This window comes from Balaenoptera musculus, chromosome 7 (assembly GCF_009873245.2).
Source record: "Balaenoptera musculus isolate JJ_BM4_2016_0621 chromosome 7, mBalMus1.pri.v3, whole genome shotgun sequence".
NCBI lineage: Eukaryota > Metazoa > Chordata > Mammalia > Artiodactyla > Balaenopteridae > Balaenoptera > Balaenoptera musculus.
The window spans coordinates 12627869-12636815 of NC_045791.1; the positions used below are offsets into that span (position 1 = coordinate 12627869).

Genomic DNA, 8947 nt, shown 5'->3' on the forward strand with positions numbered 1-8947 from the left:
TTTTGGGGAGAGAATCTGGTTAGAGAGACTTATTAACATTGATGCCCTTCATAGCCTGCTGGATATGTCAATTCCCTTGGTTCTAGTCTCTTGCCTACCGCCAAGGCTCCTCTCTTCTAGGATCTCATATCTAGGTGGCAAGGCTAGATAGGTAGCTAAAGTCACCTAACCATATGCAAATCATCACTTTTATGGTGCCTCAGTTTCTCCATAGGTGAAATGTAGTTAAAGCTAATTATCCCAAGGGCAATTAGTTGGGAAGAGAGAACAGTGTCTGCCATGTCGTAAGGCTATGAAAGTGTTAGCTGTTCCTATCCACATTGCTACCCAAGCTTCTCTTGCAAGAGCTGAACACACTAATGAATGGACAGCCAGTAAATGCAGCCTCAGTTTCTACTGAGACCCCCATGCACATGCCCTGTTACCCTGCATGCCTTCCATTGGACTTGGAGTTCCCCCAGACAGGAGTGCTTTTCCTCTTGTCTCAGTCCGAGCTCCCAGGAGGTGGAATTTGTGTTTACACCATCCAACTAGATGTTCCCTGATCTTATAATGAAGAAACAGTCATTGAAGGAGGTTGCTGGCTGGTCATCCTTCCTGTGGGACAGAGAGGGAGTGAGCTTGACTTCAGCAAGAGGAGACTTTAGAAAAGGTAATTTGAAGACGTTAAATCGAGGAAGGTTTGGGGAAGACTATGGAATGGGAGGGAAATCTGTTGGGCACTGTGGCAGAGGGGCATGAGCTCAGGGGGCAGGAGGATAGAGGAGATGATCTCTCAGGTCTCCTTTTCAAGCTCTCTGACTGAGGTTTCCCCCACATTGAGCGGATGGCACTGCGAAAGTTTTTCCTGGTGGAGGCTGTGGATCTCTCCTTCCCTGGGTCCCGTGAAACAAAGCCACAGATAGAGTTATATCAACAGACAGAAAAGTAACGTGTGCTATTTAAATAATTGGGAGCCATTTCTCTATTCAAGGCTGGAGAGTAGAGAGCGTGTGTGCTGTGGAAAGGTGTCCTTGGCAAAGGGAAACTCCTACTTTATTTAGGAAAATGCTTTTTGGGCTGTTAGGTGGTGGCAGTGTTAGCCCCTGAGTTTCTTCCAGAACAGCAAGAGTTAGGGTGACAAGGGCTAACTTGTTCTGTGTGCAAAAGTCAAAGAGTAGCCAGCTTGAGCAGATCAATTGCTTTCTGAATTTTAAGGGAGTTTTAGTGTTTCCTTCACAGGCCAGGAGCCTGGATTTTGTGATTCTGGAACTGGCAGAAGAAAAGGGGAGAAAAGATGTACAATTGGGAACATACCCCCTCAGCATGGAGGCATGAGAGGGCCAAGAAGAGAGAGACCGCACTAAGGATTCCTTCTGGAAGGGCACGGGAAAGAAACTAGAAAGAGGACTGCAGCCTCTCTCCTTAACACTCAAGCCTTCAGGAAAGTAGCGTTAACCTTGACAACTGAGCAGGACTCTTAGGGATGAAGAGGTGGGAGAACCACGTAAGGTTAACGGGGTTCCTTTATTGGTTATTAAGGAGAAGGCATTTCAGAAGATTGGAAGCCTTGTGGACACTTGACTAGATCACTCCTAAGAGGGTCTCAGTAATCCAGTTCCTTGGGTGAAGAGGGAGGAACATATCTAGAGGCTGTGGCAGAGCTGGCCGGGCAAGAAAAAACACTGGGTCCATGACAGGGGCGTGGAATCTGCCTGAGGCCTGGCTACCGGGCAAACGGAGGCGCCCAGGTGGGGTTCTGCAGGCTGTGTCACTCACATGCATTAGAGTTGCTAACATGATGCCCTGCTTCCCAGGGCAGTGATGGTGGTGGTGGGGTGTGTCTTAGAAACCACACTGTCTTCCAGAAGGGACCTCAGGGGCAGGCATCTCATCAAACCCTTTCTTTGGAAAGTTAATCACCCCAGGGGGTTCCAGGAAGGCATACATGAGGCTTCTTTCTCCTAGAGAAATATTTACATCTAAAACTGCCAACTGTTGGTCAATTCCAAGCATCTGGTTTGTCTTTTCAGAACATATTTGATGAGCACCTACTATGGGCGAGGTACTGGAAGCAGAGAGGACAAGACACTGCCATCCTCCTTCAGGAGCTCCAGTCTAGTGGCGAGAGAGATGGGCAGGGTCAGATTCTGCCCACAGGCTCCAAATTGTACCAGGAGGAAGCCTGGGTATGATGGGGACACAGGAAGAGGTGGGGGCACTGGCGAGGCAGGGAAGGCTTGCTGAGTCTTCAAGGAAGTGTAGGAGAGAGCCAGGTGGAGAAGCGTGCTACCTGGGTCAGGTGCAGGGGAAGGCAAGGGCTGCAGGGAGAAAAGGAGCTCCCGGCCCGGGCTGCTCTCAATGCAAAGGGAAGAAGAAGGCACACTGGCCGGCCACCTACAGGAGCCGTTTCTCATCCTGACTTTCACGGGCTTTGCAGAAACAACTAACCTCTCTCCTGGAGACTCTAACCTGGCCGAAAATGAAATAAACACACTGCCCCCGATGGCTTCTCTCTGGGCACATGGAGCTCATGGGACAAATAAAACAGAAAGCCAGGGCTGAGCTGGAGGGAGCTGGCCCTGCACGTGGTGAATATTCAGACCCACAGATGGCAGTCTGAGGCACAAGGCTTCTTTCTGCGTCTATTGTCTTGAGGTGCTGAGGAGACACTAATCCACGACCATTGTGTGAGCCTGCAGCCCTGCCACTGCTGCCGTGCCTTGTGTTTCCGGAGCCCCAAGAGCACCCGCAACCCAGGTAGGAGCGGGTTATTTCTGCCTTTGCTTGCAGAGAAATATAATAACCTCAAGGAGAGGATTTCACAGCTCTTTGAACTGAGTTGAATGTTTGTTCTGGGTTATTTTTTCTGTTTCCTAATATAACACACATTTGCTGCTGAGTAAATATTGATCCCGTTGCAGTCAGCATTAGCGGCAGAGGGTGCTGAAAAATAGTCAGCCAGGTAATCAGGGCTGCTCTCTGGACTGAAAGTGAGTGTGGTGGAGGCCACGTCCACACCACAGACAATTTAATCAACATTTCTGTAATTACTAGGTTCATTCTGGTCCTTTATAAGATATACAAATCTTCCCTGAATAACACCTTTTTTTTTGAACAGCTATAAATCAGTCTATAATTTAGATCCAGGTCATGTGTATCAGAAAGTAGAAATCTTCCTCCCCCACTTTTTTTTTTTTTTGGTGGGGTAAGTACTAGCTGCTAATTGAATTACAATTAGATTATTTGGTGATGTGATAAAATCCTCCTAAATTAAAATGCCACTAATGCTGAAGTAATGGTAATTTTGGCCAAGGATGAGCTCCAACTACATAAAGAAGAATTTACCAAACAAATTAATAGTGTAATCAAGTTTACAAGGGTTATAAGCCTGCTGCTTTCTAGTTCTTTGAACAGAGTAGTAGTTATTTATATGTTATTTTCCAGAATCATGGAGTCTAGGGTCATTACGTGTGACTACTCCCATTTAACCCCCTCTACAATATCCCCTTCAATTGCCTCTCCATCTTATCTTGGATACTCCAGGGTGGGAAGCTTGCTACCTTACAAAGTGATCCTCTTTATTTGGGGAGATCCAACAAAGAATACTTCCTGGATAGAGCCAAAATTGTTTCCTTACTTTTAGTCATGGGCTGTACAAAACTAGTCTAATTAATCTTCTAGGTATTCATAGACATAAATATTTGTGTGCTTTTATGTGCACTTAGAATCTAGGCTCTCAGAATATGAAGGAAAAAACCTTGAGTCAATTATTACAACACCCCTTCCCTTCACCACTCTAACCTAGTGCCTAAATTGCTGTTTTCACGTCCTATCCAATATTCACGTAGCTTGTGACTTCAAGCAGTGTTGAAGAACTCACTACCAAATGGTGTTTCTTTAAATTTTTCTTTAATTTAGACCAGGCTCTAATGCAGACTGATCCTTCCCATGAATTTGTCAGAATTAATGAGATGAGATGTGACTGGGAAGATAAAATCAATTCTACAATGTTCTGTGGTGGTGTTTTCCATACAAGATTGAACCTCCTTGAAAACTCTCTGGAGGAAGGTCTAAATACATGAATAAATTAAAAAGCCTATAATAAGCCAGGTGAACCCTTCCATCAGACCCCCATTAGTCCATGAAGTCAGGACTAACACTTCTACTGCTGTTTTAGGCAGTTGCTGTGGACTTCCCCATCAGCTCCATCCCATCCTAACCTACTCTTCCATCAGCTTGACAAATTAGATGTCACTAGATCTTAATTTCTCAATTCTAAGTCCCAAAGTTTCATCTCTGAGACTGACTTTGCTTCTTGCCTTTGATGCTATTCATCCCTGTGGTCCCTGTGGCTGGGATCTGGCTCAACCACTCTTTGCCCCCAGCACCTCCTGTTGTCTTAGCTGGGTCCTCCCTACTCAAGCCGCACAGACCCAAACCAAGTAGATAGTGCCCAAGCCTGGCACCCCTGTTAACGAAGAGATCTGATCCATCACACGTATGTCTTCTCTTACTATTTCCTGCTCTACCTACACATTTCCTGTAGAACTTAATCTTCCGTGAAGTCCACATTTACTACTACCATATTACCAAGAAAAGAAAAAGCAAGTTCATTTCCATTGTGAAAGAACCTTCAGTGGGGATGTAGTAGGAAGTCACTTTAAGTAGCTAAAGAAATGAACAATGCTGTGTGTCTGTGCAGCCTGACCTTCCTTCTGGGCACACCAGTGGCTCCATTTTCCGGCCTTCTTAGAGAGTAATTAGGACCAAGCTTCTCCAGATAGGAAATATGTTCCCTATTCAAGAAGTTTCAAGAATTAAAGAGTGGCAGTGGGTAGGGAAATGTGAAGTGGCTCAAGTGAACTCTGCTGAGATACCACCTGGAAGAAAGTGGTGACAGTGGATAGGGTTTGGAGCTGGGTTGAACCTGTGGGGCTGCCTCAGGTGGACCAAGGTAGCTTAGAGAAGGGAGTCAGTGCTTGGCTGGCTTTGTGGGAGGGGAGGGCAGGAGATGGGGGTGGTTAGGTAGAACCCAAGAAGGAAGTGCCAAGGGTCAAGTTTGAAGGACAAAGGCTGAAGATAGTGAATGAATTAATAGTGAGGACAGTAGCTTCAAGGATCAATAACAAGAATGGAGAATGTGAAAGAGATCAGCAGTTCACAACTAAGGTTGTGAATATGCTGCCATTTTTGCTTTATGTGGTGTCTGGTGTAAGGCTTGGGTTGAAGGTACCTGAAGAATGATGTGGGGCTAGATGGAGGGTGGTGAGGGGCTCAGCAAGATTTCCCAGTGACTCCTGGGAAAGCATTATGGGCAAGCATTATGGGTGGATGGTGAGGAAATATATCTCATTTTTTTCCAAGTGGGGTGAAATAGGAATTGGTGTTTGAAATAGTTTTTATTACTTGTGTCTACTCTTTAGGGCAATGGGGGTTGGGAACAGTTAATATATCTGGAGCACTTTATTTCTCGATGGATATTTTGTTCAACTGTTAGAGGCAGATTTGAACATCAAATCTCTAATTGGCTATAGCATTTATGCAAGAGAAGGGGCTGGATGTGACAAACTTCATGCCATGGGACTGAGAGGCATATCTGTGTGTACTGAACAGCGAGAAATCCTTGACCGCTTGTCTGGAGGCTTCTCTCTCACTCCTTGAAGAAGGAAGGCAATTCAGGCCTCAGTCTCAGCAGGAGCAGGTACAGGCCAGGAACCTATGATCCTGAGGGTCCCTGTAGCTCCACACTTTCTATGAAAACCAATTTACTCTCAGCTCACTTAAGAACACACTTTAGCAAAAACCTGGATAAAGTAAGGCTCATTCTGTCACATGTGGTTTAGAGTGAAGGCCCTTTAGGACATTTGCTTAAATGAGTACCACTTGACATTTGCACACAGGCTATATTTGTGCCAATATACTTTCATGCAGATCATCTAAAAACAATCCGTAAAAGTATGCTGTTGCCAGGATTGTCATCCCTATTTTACAGAAGAAGAAATGGAGTCTCTCAGAATTTAGGAAACCTGCATGGGATTATGCACATATCACATCATTAACAAAAACAAGAACAAGAACAACATAAGTCTATGCATTTTAATTTCTAGTAATATATGGCATTATTTGCTAATTTACTATCATTTAGATTTATAGTACAATTTAGGTGGCACATATTGCCTTTATGTCTTTTCGTTAAATCATGACTAGTTATATATCTATATGCTTATATCCTACTTTGTTTCAAAAAGGTTTTGAAGTGGCTTCAAAAATACAATATAATACTACCTTCAAAAGTAAAAACAAAATAAGCTGAACATGTAACTTATTTTTTTAGTTCAATAAATGGTTTTCATGGAGCTGATAGTGGTGGTGATGATGATGGCAGAGGTGGTGACGGAGGTGTTGGTGTTTTGGGGGCTCGAGGGGGAGCTGGAGATGCTGAGGTGGTGGTGGTGGTCTTGGTGGAGGTAGAGGTGGTGGAGGTGGTCCTGGTGTTGATGTTGATGGTGGAGGTGGTCCTGGTGTTGGTGTTGACAGTGGAGGTGGCCCTGGTGTTGGTGTTGCTGGTGGAGGTGGTCCTGGTGTTGGTGGTGGTACAGGTATTAATATTAGTGATAGAGATTGTAGAGGGTGGTTATTAACAGTAAGTGAGGCAACCACAGCAAAAGGAAAAGAGGGGTCAGGAAAATTATGGTCCAGCCAGAGATAAAGTTAATAAACTGGAGGTGAAAAAGAGAAAGTAGAGTTAGAATTAAAAAGAACTAGAAAAGTTTTTGTTTTACTTTCTGTCATAACTGGGAGTGAGTAGGTTCGCAGCAGTCTTGCCCATGGGAATAGCTATAGTAGTAATAATATCAGCTAATATTTATTGAGGGCTTACAATATTCCAGATGCTATTACAAGCAACTTCAATGCAGATCTCACTTAATCCTTGTAACAACTCATGAAATAGATGTCTATTATTATTCACACTTAACAGGTGAAGAACTGGAGGCACAGAGAGGTTTAAGTAACTTGCTCAATATCATAGTGACAGGAAGTGATAGAACCACAGAGCTTTGGGGAACATGACAGATAGTGAGGTACGTACACGTGGCTGACCAGCGTCCCAGGTGGAGGGTAAATGAGAGATTGTCCTTGCTCTTACTCTTGGGTTATGAAGACTCAGCTTTAAGTATGCAAGTTAAGGGCCCAGGGAAGGGTCTACAGCCACAAATCAACTCATAAACCCCTAATCTTCAAGAGCAGGAGGAAAGAGCTCCTCATCTGTGGACCATTTCTGGAGGTCCGCTGGATGCCACCTGCTTGTTGCTTGTAAGCAGGGCTGCTGCTCTGTGTCTGGGTATAGATATCCACTGGAGGAGTGTGGTCTGGGAAAAAGTGTTAGCTGTTTTCCATTTTTACTAACTGAGCAACTAACTTTTATTTTTTTTCCAGGTTCATAATTTATTGTACAAATTGAGTATCACATGATGAGTTGACATTAGCTTCTCCAGGCATGGGAACATAACAGATGAGGTACAGTTTAGAATCCATTTATGTTGCTTTCACAGCTGGAGTTTTTTAGACCTTAACTTAAAGTAGAAGACTATCAAAGCAATACCTTTGTATGTGGCCAGTACACAATTCATTCTCCCTGTGAGAGTGTAAGTGTTGAAATAGTTTTTGATACCAGTGAATTGGAACTGGGTATCAGTTTCTGGACCTGCCATGCTTTCAAGCTTCCAAAATGCACAGACTCCGCAGCTGGTGTCCTTCAACTTACACAGCTGCACCTTAGCCCCACCAGAAGAAGCTGCCTGTTTTTTTGTTTTGTTTTGAATTTTATTTTATTTTATTTTTTTATACAGCAGGTTCTTATTAATTATCTATTTTATACATATTAGTGTATATATGTCAATCCCAATCACTCAATTCATCCCACCACCTCACCCCCGCTTTCCCCCCTTGGTGTCCATATGTTTGTTCTCTGCATCTGTGTCTCTATTTCTGCCTTGCCAACTAGTTCTTCTGTACCATTTTTCTAGATTCCATTTATATATGTTAATATATGATATTTCTTTTTCTATCTCTGACTTACTTCACTCTGTATGACAGTCTCTAGGTCCATCCACGTCTCTACAAATGACCAAATTTCGTTTCTTTTAATGGCTGAGTAATATTCCATTATATATATGTGCCACATCTTCTTTATCCATTCATCTGTCGATGGGCATTTAGGTTGCTTCCACGACCTGGCTATTGTAAAGAGTGCTGCAGTGAACATTGGGGGGCATGTGTCTTTTTGAATTATGGTTTTCTCTGGGTATATGCCCAGTAGTGGGATTGCTGGGTCATATGGTCATTCCGTTTTTAGTTTTTTAAGGACCCTCCATACTGTTCCCCATAGTGGCTGTATCAATTTACATTCCCACCCTTTTCTCCACACCCTCTCCAGCATTTGTTGTTTGTAGATTTTCTGATGATGCCCATTCTAACCGGTGTGAGGTGATACTTCATTGTAGTTTTGATTTGCATTTCTCTAACAATTAGTGATGTTGAGCAGCTTTTCATATACCTCTTGGCCATCCATATAATAAGGACCATATACGACAAACCCACAGCAAACATTATTCTCAATGGTGAAAAACTGAAAACATTTCCTCTAAGATCAGGAACAAGACAAGGATGTCCACTCTCGCCACTATTATTCAACATAGTTTTGGAAGTCCTAGCCACGGCAATCAGAAGAAAAAGAAATAAAAGGAATACAAATTGGAAAAGAAGAAGTAAAACTGTCACTCTTTGCAGATGACATGATACTATACATCGAGAATCCTAAAGATGCCACCAGAAAACTACTAGAGCTAATCAATGAATTTGGTAAAGTTGCAGGATACAAAATTAATGCACAGAAATCTCTTGCATTCCTATACACTAACAATGAAAGATCAGAAAGAAAAATTAAGGAAACAATCCCATTTAC

The 8947-nt window shown here is 43.4% G+C and overlaps 1 protein-coding gene across 1 annotated transcript; it reads right to left on the minus strand.

The window, feature by feature from the left end:
- Window positions 1-7529: 7529 nt before the first annotated feature.
- Window positions 7530-7694, minus strand: LOC118898571 (ATP synthase membrane subunit DAPIT, mitochondrial-like). Its single transcript, XM_036859092.1, has one exon. The coding sequence runs from the start codon at window positions 7692-7694 to the stop codon at window positions 7530-7532; it is 165 nt and encodes a 54-aa protein (XP_036714987.1).
- Between the last annotated feature and the right edge of the window lie 1253 nt (window positions 7695-8947).

Excerpts from the sequence above, each read along its gene's own strand:
- LOC118898571 (XM_036859092.1), bottom strand. The coding sequence starts at position 7,694 with ATGGCAGGTCCAGAAACTGATACCCAGTTCCAATTCACTGGTATCAAA.